The sequence below is a fragment of the Mirounga leonina genome, unplaced genomic scaffold (genome assembly GCF_011800145.1).
Source record: "Mirounga leonina isolate KUSES-001 unplaced genomic scaffold, KU_Mleo_1.0 Mir_488, whole genome shotgun sequence".
In the NCBI taxonomy this organism is placed as follows: domain Eukaryota; kingdom Metazoa; phylum Chordata; class Mammalia; order Carnivora; family Phocidae; genus Mirounga; species Mirounga leonina.
In genome coordinates, this window is record NW_023270777.1 from 8,776,468 (window position 1) to 8,799,908 (window position 23,441).

At 45.4% G+C, this 23,441-nt stretch overlaps 1 protein-coding gene across 1 annotated transcript in view; it reads right to left on the reverse strand.

Annotated features, from left to right (window-relative positions):
- Window positions 1-5,244: 5,244 nt before the first annotated feature.
- The window catches only part of CDRT4 (CMT1A duplicated region transcript 4), a 41,662-nt gene continuing 23,465 nt past the window's right edge, over window positions 5,245-23,441 (reverse strand). The window contains exons 2-4 of the mRNA XM_034989640.1: window positions 21,427-21,508; window positions 9,502-9,576; window positions 5,245-7,055 (exon numbers count right to left, since the gene is read on the reverse strand). Coding sequence (XP_034845531.1) covers window positions 6,598-7,055; window positions 9,502-9,576; window positions 21,427-21,496 — 603 coding nt within the window. The 5' untranslated portion in view covers window positions 21,497-21,508 and the 3' untranslated portion in view covers window positions 5,245-6,597. The remainder of the gene's footprint in view (window positions 7,056-9,501; window positions 9,577-21,426; window positions 21,509-23,441) is intronic.

Genomic DNA, 23,441 nt, shown 5'->3' on the forward strand with positions numbered 1-23,441 from the left:
GGTGATGGTGAAGGTGATGGTCATGGTGGTGTTTGTGGTGGTGGTAGTGATGGTGGTGAAGGTGATGATCATGGTGGTGGTGGTGAAGGTAATGGTCATGGTGATGATGATGGTGGTGATGGTCATGCTGGTGATGGTGGTGGTGATGGTGAAGGTGATGGTCATGGGGGTGGAGTGGTTGCTATAGTATGTGCTCTGTCCAAGAGCTACTCACTCTTGGACGTCAGAAAGTATAACTTCCCCACACTCTGGAAGCAGGACCATAAAGAGGGCAAGACAAAGCCCTTTGTTCTGCTGAAGAGTTCTGAAGTCCCAAACGCACTATGTTCTGTTGAATATTTGATTGTCTTTTCCAGGCCAGAAAAACTAAACCTTATCTTATGAATGAGGCAGTTGGTATTCCCGGTGGCAATTTTGTTTGCTATTGCCAGCAGGGGGGCTGGGGGGGAGACGTAGGGTGGAGATGGTTCTTGTACCTCCAGGAATAAGGTGGAATTGGGCCTGGACTGTGAGTTAACGAAGATGCACTGAGATCCGTGTTGGAGGCTGTGCTGGCCCTCACCAGGGAACAGAAATCAGACTGAGACTTCTAGGCCCCCCAAAGTAGATGCTTCTGGTAGCAATTGCTATTTACTCTGTCGTGCTTCTGTGATCCCAAGTCTTCAGAGCAGACCTGTTGACTGTTACCATCTGGGCAGAGCTGAGCTTCAAGAGGCTTCAGGGACCCCCAAAGGCTAGGTTGGGAAGAAGCCAGACAGCACTGACCTAGGACCTTGAGGCAATGCTTTTGGGGTGAGACGGGTGGCCAGACTGACAGGTGGCTACAAGGAAGGTTTTGTGGAATATGCAAGCATTCCTCAGAGCTCCCCCACAAAGTACCTGGGGACTTCCTGCTGTCCTCAGGTTGGAGGCTCAGACTCCCGGTATCTGAACATTAAAGGGACATGCTTCTCCCAAAGTTCATGAGTTCAAGGTCATCTTGGTCACTTCTGCTTCAGGGAGCCTGATTCACTTAAAACAAGCATCATTTAACTTGGAAATGACTAAATAAATAACAGTGAAGATCAAACAGAAGGGAAGCAAGTGGAGGGAGGAAGAGATGGGAGCAAGAGAGGAACTATATGGGTACAACCAGAGGGTGGAAGGAGACAGAGTAAGAGCAAGCAGGGAGAGCCATGAAACAGCACATTACTTTCTCCCTGGGTCGAAATGCACCCCTTGCCCCAAATCCACACAGGGGCCTACAAAAACCTGGAAAAGCTGATAGGAAGCAGCGCTGTCTGTCGTAGAGAAGAAGAAAGGTGGACCTGATCCTTTTGCTCTAGAAACCTGGGGAAGTTGCATTCAGACCCAGTGGGCCAAGGGCCAATGCTGGAGGCCTGAGCTTGGCCCCTGGCCTGGGGTCTGGTGGGGACAGTAAGGGAGCCCTGAGGTCTCCTTTGAAGCTGCCCAGCCCAGTCCTCCAGGCCAGAAAGACAGGCAGGAAGTGAGTGTGCTGGGACAAGCAGTGTGCAAACGTGGGCACTGTGTCTGGGTTGCTGCAAGGGGTCGAGAGGGAGAGGCCCGACCCCGAAACATGCCTGAGCTGGATGACAGCTCCACAGTGCGACAGAAACAAACATGAAAGTTGAGGGCCAAGCATCAACTGGAGGCAGCTTTGGGAAGTTTGAGAAACTCACCAGGCCACTAAAAAAAAATGCAACTTCGCCAAAAATTTGCCATGACCTCACTTTTTTTTTTTTTAATGAGCAGCTGTCCTGATACTAATCCTGCCTCTTTCCATAATCTCGTTTTCATGAGATTGGAGGGAACATGTCAGGAGCCTAAAGCAAGTATGTTGTCACTGAAGCTCAGGCTTCTTTATAACGTGCACCGTGATTGTGATTGTCCGCTGTGTCCACTGCCAGATGTAAGCCTGAGGGTGCCATGTTCATAGCTGGGACCCCAGCATGGCACCTGGAAAAGCAAGCTCTCACTGCCCATCAGCATGGCTGCAAACATAGGGAGGGGAAGGGGGAGGTAGGTCTGTGAAATTGCGTCCCTTCTGACAAAGGTTAGAGAAAAAATATGGTCCACTTGGAATTCCATCATATAGTCATGGGTTGGTCGTTAAACAGAACCACCAGACATTCAGTTTTAAGAAACTGCCTCTTGGCCCTCAAATATCCTATAAGGAAGGGCACATCCTTCCTAGAAGGGCTTCCGGTGGGGTGGGAATTTTTATTTGCCCTAGAATAGAAAGCCTGGGAGAAGTGATGGGGGTCTCGACACCAAGACCAATATCTTTTTCATGACACTGTTTATTCTGCCCTGCCCCATATGGAAATCGGGTCATGGTTGGGATCAAGGCACAGAATATGGGGGTGGCAGTGGGTTTCACCTAAAATTGAGGTGTTCCTGCATCCCTGCTGGCCTTGACTGCACCCCACCCCCAAAGCCCCAGAGAAATCACACATGCATGTTTACTCCAGAAATAGGCGCAACCCAGCCATCCCTGACAGGTTTGGGACACTATAAGTAGCTGGCTGAGGCTCTGGATACCAAGTAAGAGATTGGGATGGGGAAAGGGGTGGTGAGGGAGGACGGGGAAGGATTTCTGGATTGCGTGACAAACATAAACCCAGGCCTGAGCTTCACAGTCCGGGCTCTGAGGACACGGGATCACAGCATATCTCAGGTCCCTGTTTACTCCCTCCCCTTTCCCCACCTCCTCCCCCACCACTCTCTCATTCTGTCCTCTCTTATCTGGCACCAATATAAAGTGCAGGCTCTGAAAATGTGCAGTCTCTCGAGAAGGGTGGGGCTACCAGAAAGCTTCTAGGAATGAATGACTCAGCCAACACTGAAAAGAGCCACATTGTCTAGATGCATCCCTTTGCTCGCACACATCTCACAAAGAAAGCACTTTTATGACCATTTTACCACCTCTGTTGACACATGGAGCAAGGCTACAGGCCTGGGATTCCTGCTGCTTCTGGTTTTCTGTCTCCACACACACACTGTCCGTCCCTGGTTGGGATTCCTGTGCTGTATCCCCTGCTCCGTGGAATTTCTTGGCTACCTCTGAGGACCCTTATCAAAGCCCAAGGGTCAAAATCCTTACCTCAGGGTACCCGTGTTTTGTTCTCCCTGTCCTAACAAAATGACTTAAGGGGATCACTGTGAGGTCTTTGTGACTCCTACATGAGGACCTTGGGTCAAGAAAAGGAAGATTAGCTGCTCATGTTGTGCCAGTCACATGGGCTGTTAATAAAGTCCACCACTCATGGAAGGCACCTCTGTCTTGGTCCCACCAGGCCTCCCATTCCAGTAAGAGAGCTCCCAGGCCACCCCCAAACATCTGGCTTGCACGCACCTGCACCAGCAGGTTTATGCAGTTAACCTCCTGGAGGGCTTTCTGGGAGGATCTTATCTGCCAAGCAGCCTAATCTTCAAGACGTGCGTCCGGGCCATGACTGAGACATTGCAGCACGCGGGACTATCTGATGTCCTTACAGACCCACCAGAGTGAAAACGACCAGCGGCCGAGGTCAAGCATTACTGTTTAAACACCAACGGTGGAATTTGCAAATGGGTAAATACCATATTGTGAGCAGGAGCCAAAGAATTTGTTCAAAAACAGTTACTCAGTATGTGTCAGAAGGAGGCCTTGGTTACAGAGCAATGCAGAAGGGCCAACAAAATACAGATTCGGGTGTTTCGTAAACCTACCACGGCAGGGAGACTAAGTGAAACAGCTCTCCTGCCAAACAGAATAATTCCAGATGCTGAAGAGATAAATAAGAGGCTGTGATCTGTGGAACATCAGAGAAAGCTAGTTCCCTCTTAGAGATGGAAGTTCAATATGTTCAGAGGAACTGGGATAGCCCAGACCCCTCCAGCTTCGAAGAATCCATTCCATTCCATGCCCCACCTGCTCGGCTCAGATTTCAGCCCCCGGAAGGGCTGCACGCCTATTCTGGGAGCACCAGGAATACCTCTCAGGTTCTCATGAACAAAGCTGGTGCCGCCAAGCATCCACTGGCCTCTGGCAGACCCAGGACAGTGGGACCCTGCGTGCTGGGGTGTTGTGAAATCAAGAAGCTCTCCTCCCCCTTTCTGTGCATACTCAGGGCTTTCTAGGGTTTTAGCAAAAGAACCTTTTAGGAGGAGTTTGACTCACTGGTCTCCACCTCCATCGCGCTCAGGGAGGTCTGGAGCAGAAGACAAATCTAAGCAACACGGATTACTGAGGATCACCCTCCCTCCCCCAATGACAGAGGCTTCATTACTGGGTCCAGCTGGTCTTGTTAAATGTGTCTTCCCAGGAGCCCCCTCGGTGCTCATGCGAATGTAATCACGGCTGGTCAAATCCCCATGGTGGCTGGGCCTGTGAACCCCAGCTTGGGCTCGAACAGAGTCCCCCCTTTCAAAAGGAATTAGACTTTTTCTTTCTTAAAACTGTCTTAGGAGGCAGTGGGTCTGGACTATAGTCCCAGATACGAGCAATTTTCATCACAACATAAGGTGTTAATAATGTCCTTCCACTCATGCTTGTGTTGTTATAATAGGCTGAGAATTAACTCAATCTAAACACTGTTATCTGTAAAACCATCATTTTAATTTAGAGAATATATGGATACTTTTGTAAAAAACTATTAAACACCTAGAAAACTTAAAAAAAAAAAAAAGTAACTGCTCTGCCCTCAAAGGGATTGGAAGAAATAATCCCCTAATCTCCGTAAACTCTAACAATGTTAGACATTTGCTGGGACTAACTTTGTTCATGAGAACCTGAGAGACATCCCTGGTGCTCCCAGAATAGGCAAATCTACTCCCAAATCTACTCCAAATATATTCTAGCTTTAAATTCCCATGAAAGGATAGAAGAGATAAAAATTCTTGTTGGAGGAATTTATCACCTGCCTCCATGTCTATAAATGATCCACGGACACAAAATACAGTCATTCAGATTCACTGGAACCAACTGTACTTTTGCAAGAATTCGTTCTGGCCAAGAGCTGGCAACCCAGGAATGGGTCCAGAGCTCCTAATTTCTGCAGCTGTCCCAACACTACTCACACACAGAGGTGAGTGCCAAAGTTGCTGCAAGATTCCTGTATGGAAATAATGCCATGTGTAGGGCAAATTTGACTTCTTCAAATGGCATTTACAGCAACTTGCCCATCACATCCTCTACATCTCTCTGAGGGAAGCAAGATGGGTATTGACTGCTTCATGAATATAAACACAGAAATTCAGGTGAAGTCAAAGAAAAGCTACCAATGGAGCCATGCTATCCTCAATAGATAAACTCCAATTGTGAGACCAGCTAGGTCTCCCTGTCATAACCAGATTCCCCTTGCATCTAAAGACAAAGCCTGTCCGCTTTGAGGCTAAGTTTAACATCACTTGCTTTGGGGCCAATTGGGAACTGCCCAGAGCACGGATGGACCAGTGCTGAGTGTGGTCTGACGAATAACAGCTGGGGTCCAGCCAAGAACTTCTCCCTTGCCAATTCTGCTCCACAAGGCAAGCCTTAAACTAGTGCAGGGGAGGAAATCCTCCATTTCTCAGCAGGGGACACTCACACTCCCACTGCCACTTTGTAAACCCACCAAGGAGAAAACATTTCAATACCAAGTTCAGGTGCCAGATGGAGCAAGGTGGGCTTACTCAGAACACCACCATGCTAGTTTGGCTTCAAGTCTATCCTTTTATCCTATGCTGAGATGTTGGGGTTCGGGATTCCGCAAACCACATTCCTGCTTTCCTCCCTGAGAGGCTCTGCCCATAGGAGATATGGGGCAGGGGGGAGCTATGAGGCTGGAAGAAGACGAAGGAATTCTCTCTAGGTTTGTTTCCTGTTTACCCTCTGTTGGCTTCCTGTCCCTGTCTGTTTCCACTGGCAACGCTTCTTGTCCACTCAGGCGGGGTCAATTCCTTCCAGAAGCATTTGAGTCCAGTTTTTGGTTTTCTCAACAATCACAGAACCAACCTCAGCCAAAGAGCTTCCCTTCCACAGAGACTGAGGTACCATCCCCACTGGAAATTTCCTCTGAGCTCAGGGACACCAGAACCAGCTGAGGAGCATCACCCACCCCGCCCAGTCTCAGAAATCTGAGATTCAGCCCACATGCCTCTTCTCCAAGTGCCTAACTTTTAATAAGTCCAATATCTCACCTTTGTTCCCCCAGCCTTGGGAAACCTGCTTCCTGCAGGTGGCTACCTCCACTAATACCCTTGGGTTCTCTTCCCACCTTTTCAGTTACCTGGTTAGAAATTCTTTCTATCAGATTATCTCTGGCATAGTAATTGGAGTGATTTCTGTGTCCTGCCTGGACTGGGACTCATTCACCCTCAGTTAGGTTCTAAGCATCTATGGCAGGAACTAGAGTGTGGGGCTTCCCAACCCCATCTGACTATGATGCTGGAGGGGATATACCTGCCCACCCACAGCCCACATTCAGATCTGGTTTATCTAAGCCAACCTCTGCACAAGCAGGGGCAAGTTCACATTTAAAGGACATAGTGAAATTTGCGGCAAATGGAGCTTAATTGCTGTACAATCTTGGGCGGAGGAGCGGGGGCGGGGGGGATGACTGCAGGGACTCCCTGCTAAATATTTGAATGTTTCTCCTTGCTGGCTAGAAGGGAGCTGTATGGAAGCATCCTCATCATGGGTTTTCGAGAGAAGATGATCTTGTTATAGTTTGCAGTAGGATTTTCTCTGGCATCCGTATGAAAGTGCCTTGGCTCTGGGATAGTGGTAGGACCCATGGCCGGCATGGAGTATGAGCTCCACACCGATAACATGGTCTCTGACCTCGAGTCCTTCAACACCAAGTTTCCAGAGCACTTAGATGACTTTCTCCTTTTCAGCTGCGTGATGCTGGCTGGCTTGCTCTGCCTCGATGTCCGTTGGTTTTCCTCGAGTGCTTGCATGCATTCCAGATCTCTAGCTTTGCTTTTCTCAATGAGTCTTTTCACCATCGGGGACACATATGTGACATAGGCTGGCCAAGGGTTGTGTTTCTCAAGCATGTTCAGGGGAAGCCCGATGTTCTCTGTGAGTTCTACCAGCAAAGAGAAATACAGGTGATTTAGAGGCGCTTGCCTACAATGATCCAGTTCTTCGAAGAATTGGAGGGTATTGGAACCACATTTTGAACTTTTCCCCATCGCACATAATTGGCCTTAACACCCCTTGTATTCAGTGGGAATAAAACCAAAACCAAAGTTGGGAGACAGAATGACATTCCATGGGGTATATCAATTAAAGGAACAGCATGGTGGTAAAGAGCAGGGAACTTGGGAATCCAGCAGGCTTGGCTTCAGATCTTTATTTAATATTAAATTGTTTACATTCTGGACTTCTATTTCTTTTCCACCAACAAAAATGGCTACCAGGAGGCCATTGTAAGGATTAAATAAAGCGATATATTTTAAGGGCTTGGAACAGTTCAGCTTAGGGCCTGAAAGCATGGGCTATGCAATTAGTCTGGTTGAGTCCAAATTCCTTCTATACCCACACCATCGCCGTGAACCTGAGAAACCCCTTAGCCTTTCTAAACCTTAGTTGCCTTATGTGTAAAATCGCGGTTAGAATATAATCAACTTCATAGAGCCTTCTGTGGGTTAAAGGAAATGTAAAGCTTTTAGCACAGTACCTGGCATGTAATAATCAGTAAATGGTAACTATGAACATTTTGGCTATGTCTCCTCTCCTGTACTGTTTTGTTTAATCCCCCAGTTAACTGAGAATGAGACCAAGGCTGACTAGCTTGCATAACTAGGGAATGGTGGGTTTGAACTCGGATCTAACGGGCTCAGAAATCCATAAGCTTTTCACTATAGTGCTGGCCAGAAGTTTTGGGTATTTGGGGTAGGGAGGCTTTACTAGAAAATTCTATTCATGAGTTTACCAAACATCTTCCTTTGTAGATACCAAATAATGGGCAGGTCAGTCCCTCCTTTTTCCCTCTGCAACTTCACTCTGTCTAGCAGAAATGCTTCATGATTTCGCTCCTGGTGGTGCTACATTCCCTGTTTTCTCAAATGGTGCATACTTTGATCATTTCAATAGGGGTTTGGGAGGCAAGGAAGTTAAAAGGTTGATCTTGCCATCTTCAACCTAAATTCAGTGAAAAACGTTATCACTGGGGATAATCAGAGACAATGCAGATTATACAGTTATTCCCAGGCTGCCTTGTGGACATTTAGGAGCTGGAGATTGTCTAGGGACAGATTTGTCAGTAAAGAATGTGTTGGGGACAGATGTTGGTGAGGATGCAGAGAAAGGGGAACCCTCCTACACTGTTGGTCGGAATGCAAGCTGGTGCAGCCACTCTGGAAAACAGTATGGAGGTTCCTCAAAAAGTTGAAAATAGAGCTACCATACGATCCAGCAATTGCACTACTGGGTATTTACCCCAAAAATACAAAGTAGTGATCCAAAGGGGCACCTGCACCCCAATGTTTAAGCAGCAATGTCCACAATAGCCAAACTATGGAAAGAGCCTAGATGTCCATCAACAGATGAATGGATAAAGAAGATATGGTATATATATACAATGGAATATTATGCAGCCATCAAAAAAATGAAATCTTGCCATTTGCAATGGCGTGGGTGGAACTAGAGGGATTATGCTAAGTAAAATAAGTCAGTCAGAGAAAGACAAGTATCATATGATCTCGCTGATATGAGGAATTTGAGAACCAAGACAGAGGATCATAGGGGAAGGGAGGGAAAATGAAACAAGACAAAGCTGGAGAGGGAGAAAAACCATAAGAGACTCTTAATCTCAGGAAACAAACTGAGGGTTGCTGGAGTGGAGGGGGGTGGGAGGGATGGGGTGGCTGGGTGATGGACTTTGGGGAGGGTATGTGCTATGGTGAGCACTGTGAATTGTGTAAGACTGATGAATCACGGACCTGTACCCCTGAAACAAATAATACATTATATGTTAATTTTAAAAAATTTAAAAAAAAAAAGAATGTGTTGGGAAAGACTTCATCTCCCTGCAAGAGTTGTGTATTTTTCTGCCTGAGGAAGGCAAGATGTGTGACATCACCTCTCACTAAAAAAAAATGCACATCGAAGCTTCCAAGTGCAGACTCGATGATTCATCTTTGTCTCCTCCAAGCAAATGCAAAATGCAGAGATCTCAGGACGCCTGGCTGGCTCAGTCAGTAGAGTATGCACGCAATTCTTGGTCTAGGGGTTGTGAGTTCAAGACCCACATTGGGTGTGGAGATTACTTAAAAATAAAGTTTAAAAAAAAATACAAAGATCTTGCAGGTTAAGGCATTTGCTTTTATCTGGCAGAGGTGAAACTATACTTGTCTGGAACAAAATGAGCAGCATCTCTCCTTCATCTCCCCAGCATGCTGTATACTCTCTACCTCTGTAACAAGAGTGGCCGCCCTGAGCCCCACTTCTATGTCTTCCCACCCCAGATCTCTTAGCTTTCGCTCTCAGCTCGCAGCAGGAGCTCCCAATGCTAAGGCCCCAAGCCTTACCTTCTTCTGTCTTTATCTTTCTTGCATCGATCATCTCCATCACTAAAGAGTTCTTCACATTGAAGGCCCAAAGACCTTGGAGGAAAATAACACCTGTTAGCCAGGGCTACCACAGAGTGAACTGAGAAAAGAGGATGCACTTTCCATGGAGCTGGGGGCTAGGTGAGCTCAACACAAGAGGTCACAGTAGATGTCGTTTTCTCTACCAGGATGCAAGCATGGTCATGTTACTGGGCCGAGTTTCTGCCTCCTGGCTGCACTTCTCAGCCAGCAATGGGGGGAAGGTGATCATGCATGTGGGCAGTTTGATGGGAACTGTGGTCTAGTGGTCCTCAAATGGGAGGGTGAATCTGCCCGGAGTGCTTGTTAAAACACAGAGTGCTGAGCCTCACCTCCAGAGTTCCTGATTCAACAGTCAACGTTCTAAACCAGAAGTGGGGAGGGAAATGCTGACAGTCTGTAAGGTTTTATTATCAACTCCTAGTGACAGGAAACAGGTCCAGGAGATCTCTGTAGGTCCTTTCCAGTTCTAAGACTGGGAAATGAGCATCTGAGAAATTTTAGCCAAGAGTTCATTATTTTGTATGTTCAGTTTGGCCATCTTTGTGGCCTTTGAACATTTGAAATGCCATGGAGCATTTCTACCATGACGTGCTAGTGAAAAAAGGCTCAGATGGTTTTTCACAAGTTCCCCAGTGATGATAGTGCTATGGGTCAGGAGACCACACTTTGAGAACCAGCAGTCTAGGGCAGTGCTTCTCAAACTTTAGTGTCACCAACATTGCTTGGAGACCTTGTTAAAACACAGACACCTGGACCCACCCACCCTGCGATTCTGATTCAGTAGGTCTGCTTGGGAGACCTGGGAATGTGCATTTCCAAGAAGCTCCCAGGTAAGGCTGCTGGTCTGAGGACCACACACTGAGTAACACTGCTTTAACTGAATAATGATTCTACATTTTTCTTTCTGCTGCAACATCCGCAGGGGTTGACGTGCTCGTGTGTGAAACATTCCCCTGAGATAAGCAAATTCCCAGGTTTTCCACCTCCTTTTTTTCTCCCAACCAAGGAACCGCTGTGGTATGCGAGTATGTTACTGACAAGAACAAACTTAAATCCCACTATATTTCTAAAGTAAGTTATTCCCAATGTCAGCATTTTGTTATAACACACCTAAAAAAGGATAGCGTCCTAGACATTTATTCATACTCTTTTTTTTGAAAGCTACTTTTTGTCAAACCTGCTCAGATCCAGGCCTTATGGGGTCCCTACTGTCCCGTCTTAGTGGTAATCTTTCATGACAACACATTTTTAGGAGAATTCACAGTATCATTTTTCTGAGGTTAAAGAAGAAATAATGTTCACATAGTCCTCTAGCCTACAGCTTCAGGTAATAATAAACAACAAAAAAAGAAAGTTCTATATCTCCTTCTAAGACCCTGGATCTCAGGATTGCGGGCCACCCATCCCAAGTCCCCAGTAATGTAGAGGTTGTAACCCCAGTGCTCCAATGGAAGAGATTTCTTGACTTATCCCCCGTATCTGCAGAACTTTTGGAAATGTATGATAGGACCAATCCATCGGGCCAGATGATGGGAAAATGTTTTGAATTCATGATATTTGGGGAATTTGGGGATAATGCCTTTCATCCTTGCTTCTCAGTTTCTAGCTAATGAACCCTGAAGCCTCAAAGAAGCTCAGTTCTTAACAAACCGTTTGTCTCAACGCCCACGTGCATTTGTTATAACCCAACATCTTGCTCAAAACTTCTCACCTTATCTCGCGGGACCACCTACAATAGTCTGCTGTGGCTCCTGAACAATTGTGTAGAATGGTACGTTTTTGCCATGCCTGCTGATGCAGGCAGGGAAACCCAAGGCAGGGAATGTTTGAGACGGCCTCAGAACTCATGGGGAGGACTTGTTTGTTTGAAAATAAAGGAGACAAATAGTTGACATTAAGTCTGAAGACAAGCTGTGGGCTTTTATAATTTCCTTCAACTCTGGCACAAAGGTTCCATTTTGTCTCCCCATAAATGAAATGCAAACCAGCAGTCTACAGACAGAAACAGCATTGATGGGAGGGGCAGGAGACATAACACTGAAGTGGGTTTCTTGTTTCTTCTACAGGCACAAAGGCCTATGTTCGATCCACTTCGTTTTCAAGCCCAGCTCCTCCCACCCCAACCCATCTCTTGTCCCACCATTTCCAGAATCTCATCTGATAGGCTGGCAAGGAGTGACACTTACCTGGAATCTGACACAAATTTGCTACCTTGATCATGTTCGTTACTGTCTTAGGACCTCCATTATTTCACTTGGGACATCAGGATAAATCTCTGCCTGTTTCTCTCACAGAGGTTATGGCTGTTATAATAAACTGTCCAGAAACTAAAGTGCTTTTAAACCAGCAGTCCTCCAACTTTACTGCATATTGGAATTACCAGGGATCTTTTAAAAATTCATATGCCTGGCTCCCACCTGCAGCACTGTGATTTAGTTGGAATGGAAAGAAATACAGCCGTCAGAATTTAAAAGCTTGGTTCTAATCCGCAGTAAGGTTGGGGAACCACTGTTCTAGAAACCAAGTCAAAAAACACTGAAGATTTATGGGGTATTCGCTACTTAGAAATGGGAAACAGGTTTGGGGGATCATTCAGTCCTTTTGCAGTTTTAAGACATACTAGCTTTGAAGGATTCTTGGATATATATGTATAAATATATATATATGGTACTGAATGTCAGTGGCCTTTAAGCATTTAAAAGGACCATAGCTCGTTTCCACTACCACCTGCCAATACCAGAATTTACTTGGATCAAAGGACAGCCAGAGCCTTAAAGTACTAAGCTAAGAAAATTGGCTGTGGATGGTATGTATCCTCATGCAAAGCTAATCTCACCCTCTGTCTGTGGCCACAAGCTGCATTCTTATCTCAGGAAACCATCTTGCAAAGGGATTTTGTGGATTCCAGGCAGGATTGATGGATGAGTGCATTGCCATAAGTCAACCCCACTCAGACTTTGTAGCCCACTAATGCTGTGGGAGTAATGCCGTTTGCATACTCATGATGGGCAAAACATTATCTCAATCCAGTGTTTCCTAAACCATGTCCCATAGAATGCAAGAATCTCTCAAGATGTTAATTGGTGTTACTCAAAGATAGGGGGCAAAAGGAGGTCACCTGTAAGGCTACATAGATTGTTTAATCCAGGGGGCAGAGCAGGACTGCCTTCAGTCAGGGAAGTTTAAGGAATGATCTGTTAAACCAATTCCTTTAGTACAGCACTTCTCAGAGCCTTTAATATGCTACCTTGCTCTGTAACCCTGCAAAAGGGACATTGCTATGCAGTATCTGCTCATCTCATTTGACCAGGACCTGATCCATCCGTCCATCCATTCATTCAATAGGTAGATCATATCATGGAACTAGTAACCAATAAACGTTCGGGTGGATTCTAAAGCACTGTCCTTCTGCATCCTTGTTTTGGAACTCTGAGCATCAGAGGCAGTGATGACATAAGAGGATGGAAGGATGAACTTGCTCAAGGTATAACCAGATCTTCAATGACTCACTTCCTCTGAAATCAGCCTCAGAAGCTGAGTCCCACAAAAGTGAACGTGAGGGCCTTGTGCTCCATTGGGAACTAGACCTATTTTCCTCTGTTCAGCCTCTCTCCTCTCTCCCCTGCTCCAAGCTGCAGGCATTTTGTCTTGCTTGCATTTCATCTCCTACTCTTCTCCTGGAGCCATACCTAAGAGCCTTGTCTGGCCCCAGAAGGAGAACAATTTCCCAAACAGGAAACTGATGTGGGGTGTTGTTTCACCTCAGCCTGCTATCCACCAGCCCCTCCACCTCGCATATCCTCCCCTGCCCTCTGTTCCCTTTTCTGCCCTCTGGCTACTCTTCATTTATTTTGGCTGAAGAGGAAGCTGCCACTTAGGCTATTAGCATCTTGGAAGGTTTATCTTTAAGATCAGCAGAAATGTTCCTGTGCGTACATCAACTTGATGCAGTGTGTGGTTGATGTGTTGATGTCCATCCCAAGTGGCCTGCCCAGGAGACACACAGAGCCCCCCTCTTACAGGCCAAATGCATGCTCTGACCCCCTGCATTCCAGGGAAATACAGTGCACATCCAACAAGCTTCCCATTAGCCCTGCCTCATCATGACTCTTTCCGCCTCACTACCCTGCCCCATCCCATGGGTGTCATGGAAACTCTTGTCATAGCCTCGCCTCTACTTGGTGGGCTCTAGGGGGATACACACTCGATAATGGTTTGATGTGTCTTTAAGGACACTGATGCTAGGGAACATGGGAATCCTACAACTGTTAAGACAGAGGAGAGTGAGAGTGGGGAGAGGCAAGCTGATCTCCACCTCTCCGTACGCAACAATGTGCTGGCCACCTTCCCATCCTCATCTTTGCCCTTCCCCAAACACATATACTCCACTCCAAAGAGAGGAGAAATAAGCCCATTACTGCACTCTGTTAAGCTGTACCCGATGGACAGCATAGTTGGTAGCTGTCAACATGTCCAGATATAGACCATGCTTCTCTCTGGGGGAAGCAACTGTCTCTAACTACGTCTAGGGTGGGGAGGTGGGAGTCTAATCAGAATTGCCCATCTTCTAACACAGACCTAGCATTACTGATTCACTATTTATGGTGATTGGGAGGGGGATACACTGTTTCCCGAAAATGCTTCTGTCCTCTACATATTTTCTCTAAAGATTATGCATGTACTTTGAGAGAGACAGAGTGGAAATAAAGTTCAAGTACCTAAGGCCAAGCAATAGTCATTCATTAATGCATGCATTCAACATTGAATTCCAAACCCTACACTTTTAATGCATGCAGGTTGCGCTCACCCAAAACACTTCATGAATTCTCCACATTCACCTCTTGCTTTGGGGTCTGCCCTCCTCAATGTCAAAGGCTTACAGGGCAGATTTGTTTTCTGTGCCAATAACAAATCAAACAAGAATAATCCATGTCTTCTTCATCATCAAGAAAGAAAAGCAGAGAAGTCTCTGTGCAGAGGCCAAGACGAGTCCCAGGACTCACTCTGCAGATGGTTACTGAGCATCTCCATGTACCAGGTACCGCGGTGAGTGCTGGAGACATAAAGCAGAATGAGGCACAGCCTTGGTTCAAGGAACTCACAGTCCCTTGAGGAAGACAGACCACAAGCTTCCTAGCTCAGCCTGGGTGGGGAGAGATGTCAAGAAACAGATTTGAGAAGAGAAAATGTGTTTGTGCTGAGTCTTTAAAAACAAGGGAAATGATGGTCAGCAGGCATGGTTTAAATGCCAGCCTCAGTGTTTTCAAATGTTGAGTGATGTGCTCAGGGCCCACATTCTTCTTCCAGTATGCAGATCATAGAGGCTGTTTCCAAATGGTATCCTTTCTGCATGTGAACTACAGCGTTGAGTGGCTAAAGGAACACTTTACAAATTCACCACTGGAAGAATCACTGGGCATTGTATACCTATCAGGTAGAGCTATGGATCTGAATTTTATATTTACCCAAGGTCTATTCAGTCATAAATATTAAAATTTCCACTTTAAGATGTAACATGAAGACCCATTGGGCACAAAGCACATGCGGTCATATTATCTATAGATCAAGTTCCAAATCTTAACATCAAATTTCCAGAGCAAGCCAAACAGGTATAGTCAGAGGAGAGCTTTTCAACCTTTTCCTTCCATGGACATTTTGGGACACTTGTACATGGATAGGCTAGACAGGTAGGAAAGATGTGGAAAAACAGGCAGCAAGAAATAGTCTTATAATTTCATAGTCAGGAAACCAAATATGAAAGGCTGTCAGCAGTTTGAGCTCAGAGACCTTCTCTCCGCCTGACAGCTGGCTCATGAGCCATGGGACTGTGAAAATGTGTGGCCCCACGATGTTTAATCAATCAGAAAAAGGAAGTCCTGCTTCACTGGAACAATGGGGCATTGTGAACCTAGAAAACACATGGGGGAAACAGGCAGGCATTTCCCAGGACTGGCCTCAATCAATGGGCCAGACCACCCCCTTCTGAAATGCTCAGAGCACTAGGAATGCAGGCCAGTGTTTGTTTTGAAGAAGGTGACTTGCATTTGAGACTTGGCCTTGAAGCAAAGCACTAAAGTAGCTGCCTTCTATAGGATTCAATTATTCCATCAGCCTATTGGCAGCATGTCCTCAGTATCATATAGTTATCCCAGTTCATGCCAGAATGTGAGAAAATCCACGCGTCGCACATTGCTTGCACCCAACTCTTGGGTCACAGACAACTCTCAATTGAGAGTTAAATGATTAAATAAATAAGAGTCAAATGATTAAATAAAAACTCTCGGGGCGCCTGGGTGGCTCAGTTGGTTAAGCGACTGCCTTCGGCTCAGGTCATGATCCTGGAGTCCTGGGATCGAGTCCCACATCGGGCTCCCTGCTCGGCGGGGAGTCTGCTTCTCCCTCTGATCCTCCCCCTCTCATGCTCTCTGTCTCCCATTCTCTCTCTCAGATAAATAAAAAAAAAAAATCTTTAAAAAAAAAAAAACTCTCAAATGTCTGGGGTTGAGTTGTCCCCACCCAAACCACAATCTATACTAATCATCCTCCTGAAAACTAAGAGTTTGACTGTGCTTTGTCCCGGATGTCCTCATTCATACTCAGCAACAACTTTAGTCCTAAAACAACGTACAAAATGGAAATGAAACAAAAGGAAGAGGTGACGTTTGGGACTAAGGCAAAGGAAGGAAAGTTTTGAAGATAGATACTCAGCACTATTACAGGTGGAAGGTGGGGTGAAGGAGGCTAATGTCAATGCTGTCCCAAGATAGCTCTCTCTGATTAGCATAGTCCCATACTCCTTCTTGCATGTGGCCAGCCCCCTCATGCACTAGCAGATTGTGGGGAGGAGTCAGAACAAATCATCACCTTTCCTAGAAAAGCAATTCAAGGCATGTGTCATCTATGATGGCCAGTTGCATCTTGCTGTATTTATTTGCATGTGGCTTCATAACAGAAATTATACATCAGCATTATAGAAAGTTTGGAAAACATTATTTTTTAATTTCATAATCCCACTTACCAACACACATTTATCTGGTGCTCTCATTTTTGGCTTACATAGTGATGGCCACAAAATGTACATATCCTTCTGAATCCACCATTTTTGTCCTAACATTAAGATCGTATTTTCTCATGTTCTTAGAGTCCTCATGGTTATTTTAGAGGCTGCTTAGTAATCCATCAAGTGAATGAACTATTATGAATCATGCCTGCATTTGGGGATTTTAAGGTGTTCCAATTTTAGCCGCTGTAAGTGATGGCAGTATCTTTTAAAATGGAGAATTCATTGGTGCCCTTCTGTTGTTTATAAACCTGTGTATAGCAAGGTGCTCAGGAAATGTTGGCTGCTGGTTTTTAGTCTCCCAAAGGTCTCAGTACTGCCAAAGCCACTCCCCTATCAACGCTGAGAGGTGATTTGTGTCCTCCCTGCTCCCCTGTCTTCATGGACAAAGAGCAATTAGGATATTTGTGGCCATAGTCTCTAGGGGTCCTACCATCTCCAAGGTCTGTCGTTCACTGGAGCACGACCCATAGTGATGAGGTCAGAGACTAATACAAAATCTGTGAGCAACTGCTCCCAGTGCCAAAATGAGGCAGACTTCAGGCAGAAGAACTGTAGCTAAACCCTACCTCTGCCACCCCATCTGGAAGGGTTGGGAGAGAAGTTAAAAAGAATCAGCTCCCTGGGGACAAGACCAGCTGTGCACAGGGAAATTGCCCCTCAAAAGCAGCCTGCATGTTGCAATGCTTTAAGACTGTATTGCTAGCAAGGAGATAGCAATGAGAGCAATGAAAAATACTCTAAGTTTTCAAGGTATGGTGCCTAGAGCTCAAGGCGTAGGAGCCAAGTGAAAGCCACTCAACAACTGTCTCCAAACAAGGAGGTACAAAATATTCCAGCCAACTGTCAAGACACTGGGTGACTGCTGAAGGAACCAAAGAACCTCAAAAAGCAAACCAATTCCCTATAAAAGAACAATGAGCATGAGCCATTTAGTGAAGGGGCCACCAATTCCAACTCCCCACTCCTCCGCCCAGCTGTAATGAGACCATTCCAGCAATATCACTCCCAGTTGAAATCATATATGCTCTTGATAAGGTCCCTGAGTCATCAAGAAATTGTCAAATTATGTGCCATTTTTCTAGTGAGAAAGCAAGGAAGTATGAAAAAGATCTTTCCAAAGTTTACAAGTTTCCTCCAGCAGTATGCGAAGGGAGAGGGTGCCATTAACTTGGGAACATCCATATTTGTTCTCTGAAGTGACTGAATAGAAAGGGGGGGCCTCACTGGTTATATGGGTTGACAAAAGTGGTCCCTTTTGCTCTTGTTTACTCAGCAATCTTCTGAAAATTGACATATCAAATTACTCAGGTATATGTCCCATTACAAATTATTATATTGGCATCCTGAATTATTAATCATTTTCCACTGAGTGTGGTCAAAATCACTTCCCCAAAACCGTACCACTCTACCTCTTCAGTACCACTAGGACCTTGATAGTTAACCAAAACATGCTCCTAAGACCCATCTCTCTTCTGAGAATAGATTCTTATTTCTAGCCGTATATTAGACAAGTTTCTCTAAGTGTTTTGTCTTTTCATCCAATTTAAACCTGTTTGAAACTAAGTATCTGTTATTGCACCTATATTTGCACAAACATCTCCTCCATCTCCATGCCCTGCGTCTGTCAATGGCATCACCATCCTTCCTGACACTCAAAGTAGAAATTCAACTCCTCCTTCCCTCTCACACTCCAAATTCAGGCTCTGATCTCCAAATATGTCTTCCCACCTTTATTCTTTGTCCCTCTAGCTCATCCTCCATATGGTGGCTGCGAGAAGTATCATTTATAAATATATTAATTTATCCATTCAACAAATATTTGCTGAGTGCTCCTTCAAGCACTGTGCCAGGCATGACATTCTAATCAGAGAAAAACAACTGAGAAGGTTCTGATCGTGTCACACTTCTGTTCAAAAATTATTTACTACCTATTTCCAAGAATGCCCTTTCCTTAAAATCTAGTCCCAGAAAAGCCTCCCGATCTGGGCTCTGATCACTACGACTCACCTCTGCACACACGCACAGACACGTGTGCACTCAACTCCCCACTGTTCCCTCACACTGGCCAAGCCCTGAGCATGTACCACTGCCTTTGTCCTGAGTCCTCTTCTCACTTCCCACTTCTAAGGGGCTGCATGTCCCCCAAAACCCAAAGCATAGCTCAACCACTCAGAGAAACATTTCCTAACCCTCCCAGGGGAGAAAATCTGTCCTTCCCCTGTGCTCTTGGAGGAAGGCAAACATAACCCTATTATAAGTAGCATTTACAACATTACGTGAAGAAAATTGTCAGGGATCAAAAGGTGTAGGATTTATCTGAAGCCTTAAGTAAACTGATAAAATTGTGTTCAAAATCTGAAAAGCTGAGGATAAGAAGCAGAAATTTGGAGACACCCCCACCCCTCTACATCCCTGGGACTTTTCTGCAACAAATGCTTTGTTGGATCATCACCATAGGATGTGCCCTCTCTTCTCTCAGGGGAGGGTGGTTTTTTCCCTGAGGACCCACAGTTTCTGGACCTGGAGGTGGGTGTTCATCTTCCTTACTCCCCACTGCCATTCTCAAACCATTTTCCTCCCTTCTTCTTTGAAGCTCATCCTATCAGGCCATACCACCCCTTTCCCACCTGGTTGTTGTCAGTCTCTGCCCCTCAGCCACTGACAACTTCAGCTTCTGGTACACTGGCTTCCTTTGTACCAACATCACCCCATTATCAATAGTGGTTTATCATCTCACGAGTGATGCATGCATACTGCCTTCCCTCCCACTACAATGGATAAAGTACCCACATTCTTATCAAAAAACACCTCTCCACTGCATCCCAGGCTCCTCCCCCTCTTATCTTCCAAAAATGCAGTGGTCATGGGTAATAGTTGACCACCCTCGTGTCCTTGAAACATCTTCCTACTTGGCTTCCATAACATCATACAGACCTGTTTTCCTCCCATTTCACTTGTCACCCTCCTTTTCAGATTCCACTGATGGTTTCTGGGCTCCTTTCTTTTTTTCTATCTCCACATGTCCCCAGGATGACATCAGTGAGTTCTGTGGCCTTGAAGCTCATCTATTTGCCAAATCTTAGCACTAACTTGACCCTGTCCCCAAAGACCAAACGTATAAATCCAACTGCCATCTCTACATTGTCATTTGTATGTCTAATAGGACCTCAAACTTGTCATGGCTCAAACACAACTCTCCACCCTACTCCCTAAAATGTTCCTCTCCAGTCTTTCCCATCTCAGAGAGAGGCACCATCCTTCACCAAATCACCCGATTCAAAAATGTCAAGGTCGTCTTTGATTCCTCTTGCTTCTTCACTTAGTACATACAGTTCATTATCTTCTCCCCACTCACACTCTATTATTATGTAACTCTTCATCTCCACCCTAGTCCAAGACATCAATATCTATTCACTGGACCACTGGACACCTGCTCACTGGTCTCCCTGCTTCCACTCTTATGCCCTTACAATTCCTTCCCCACAGAAGACCCAGAGTGATCATTTTTAAATATAAGTCAGATTAAGTCATTCCACTTCCAATACCCCAATATGCAATGCAAATTCCTGACCTTGGCCTACAAAGCTCTCCTTGATCTAGCCCCCACCTACCCTTCTGGTCTTAGCCAGTTTCACTCCCCCACCACTCACTGCAAGGCCACACTGGCCTTCCTCCTCTTCTCAAGCCCACCAAGTTTGTTCCCATGTTAGCATCCTTCTGCAGCCTCTGCCTGGGATGCACTTTTCCCTGATTTCCACATGGGTTGTTCCTTCTTACAAGTCAGGATCCAGCCTAAATGTGAATTCTTCGGGAGGCCTTCCATGACAAGCTAGAGTAGCCACCAATCGCTACCAAATCTCCTATTTCAATTCTGTGCATGGCACCATCCCTGACTGATATATATCCTATGATTTATTCATCTGTTAATTTTCTCATAACCAACTAGGAGGTAGGCTCCATAAGAGCAGGGATCCCATTCATCACAAACTCTGTCCCCAGGCACTTGGAAGAAAATCATTAGATAAATGAATTCTCCTGCAATTGCCACAGCAATCATCCCTGGAATTTCTAAAAATTTTTGGAAATCCAAACATCAGGCAGCTACATGCCTGTGCAGGGGGCACAAAAGGAACCGTGGACTAAATGACCTGACAATAGCTACTATGAAAGAAGGTCGATTGGAAAGGTGAGACATCATCCTAATAAATATGACAAACAGATAATGGCTCGTGAGAAGAGCTGGGTTCATGTCCTAACAACAACACTTACTGCTTCCAAGTGGGCAATCACTTCCCCTCTCTCTGAGCCTTAGGTTTGCCCCATCTATAAAACGGAAATGATACACCTCTCCTGTAGGACTCTGGTAAAGATTAAATGAGACACCTCGTGTGAAGTGCCCAGAAGGAGCAATGCTCGGAACCACAACCATCCAGGATTCAGGCTTCATGAAGAAGCTAAGTGATTATTTATGATTATAAATTAAATGCATGCTTCCCCCAACACCCCTCCCCACCCCACTGGTCTCCTCATCTCTCCTCCCAGGGCTGGTCCAGTGACACTTCCCTTGGGAGGCCGTTCAGCCATGCAGGTGGGCTTACACGTGCACCCCCTTGTACCTCAACTCTCAGGGCCGTTTGTCCCACTGTCTGTTACTTAGTTGGGATACATCGCTCTCCCTTCCTACACTGTGTTTCTTAAAGCTCAGAAGTAAGATCTTTAATTTCCAGTCAACTCCTGGCCCACATGTTGTCTACTTTGAAGACTAACTATGATCATGATCTAAGGCCAGACTTGCTTACCTTTTTCTGATCTCTTCTTGTCCTCCCTTCTCCCATCTGGAAGCTCTTGCAAGTCTCTGGTGCAGTTCATTTAACTAGGTTTCTGGAAAAATAGAATGAGAAAGGTAAATTTGTAAAACACAATATATTGTAACTAATATGGATAGTTTTGGGGGAAGTGGACAGTGGAATGTATAGAAAACTGTTACCTACAGTTAAAAGAGAAGATAACAATTGCCAATCCCCCCTGAGGTCAAGGAGGGAGGGAGTCTCTTGAAATTGGGGAGAAATATTTAGTTACTAGTCTCAAATGAATCTTTCTAGGCACAAATATACACAAGTAGTATACAACGAAACATCACTGCTATCCACATCGAAAATATGTGTGGGTAACATGCCAGGAAATTTTGAAGTTCTGACAAAAGGAGTTTTTATTGAGTCAGAAACCCAATTAAACAACGAGGGCTGCAATGTGTCTCCTTGGCATGGAGGAGGGATGCACTGAATGCTTTTAAGATCCGGGAACAGGCCCCTCATGGAGTGTGTTGTGTGGACATCCTCTGCCCAACAAAGGTCTGGCCTTTGAGATGCACCCTCGTGGAGCACCACAGCACCAGCTCTCTCCTTGCTGTCATTGTTGTGTTTCTGGGGTACCATTGTGTATTTCAACATCTCAAGAGGGCAAACCAATAAGAGAATTAGCCAAAGTTCCTAAAAAGGCAAAGCTGCCTAGTAAACAATTGTTTGCAGCAAAGTATGGCATAGAATGAAGAGCATGAGCTCGGGACAGTCCAGCAGATTCTTAGCTGTGTGACCAGAAATAAGATACTTCAACTTCCTAATCTCTGTGTTCTCATCTATAAAAGAGGCGCAGTAACAGGAACTATGCTTGGATGGCCATGAGAATTTTTGTCATAATTCATAAAAAACATTGGGCACAGGCCTAGGCCCATGGTAAGAGCTCATTGGTTAGATTGTGGTCATCATCATGAATGCAGGACTGTGATATTGTCCACAATTCCAAAACAATGTGGTCCAGGTTTCAGGCTGGAGAAATTAACCAAATGTGTCTCCTCAAAAATGGACAATAAATTGAAGAACAGGGAAGAGATTGGAGCAGTGAGAGGTCAGAGGATGGGCCTCCAACAGAACCACTGCCATACTGCTGTCCCCACATCTCACCCATCCCACCCCACTTTTCAAGTCTCAACAGCCCTGTTATACCATCTGCTCGTCAAAATGACACCCACTGGAGATCATCCCTGAGCCCAGGCAGGTCTGAGACATTTGTGTCCACCTGCAGACATGCATGTGTTCACATGCACTCATACACACACATAGCCCTGAGTAGAATATCTGTACAGTCCTTAGGATGAGAAAGAGTCTATGAGCTGCACACACACATGTATACACATGCATACTCAAACACTGTGTAACTCTCCAAAGTCACCAGCCATGCCTACCATGCAAACTTCAGTTTTGATATACCCTGTCCCAGCTGGGTTCTATTTCTCTTCTCAGGTCACTGCAGCCCTGGTCTAGAATGACTTAATGAGCAAACTGGGCCAAGAAGTCTCACCAGATTCCCAGTAGGAATAATCTGGAGACTCAGATATGCAAACAACTTTAAAAGGGACTTGGGGTGGAGCACAGAATTGCAGTTGGGAGAACTGGTTTTAAAATCCAGCTTCATTTCTTTATGTCCAATCTTGAGCAAGTTACTTAATCTTTCTGAACCTCGGTTTTCTCGCATCCAGAATGAGAAACATCCTGCCTCGTGGATGTTTAGAATGATCCAATTAATTCAGTCAAAAGCATTTCACGACCCATAAAGATCTTTCTAAGTCTGCTTTTGTGTTGAAGACAACGAACCCTGAACTAATGGTATAAATTTCATTCTCTGGTTTATGACCAGGGCTCGTTTTGGTAACGAGAATACTGAATAACATTGGCACCCAAGGTGAGCACTAAGTGAACTCTAGAGAAAGCATCTGTGTTGGGGAGCTCTATTCATAAGTGACAAAGACCACAGAGAG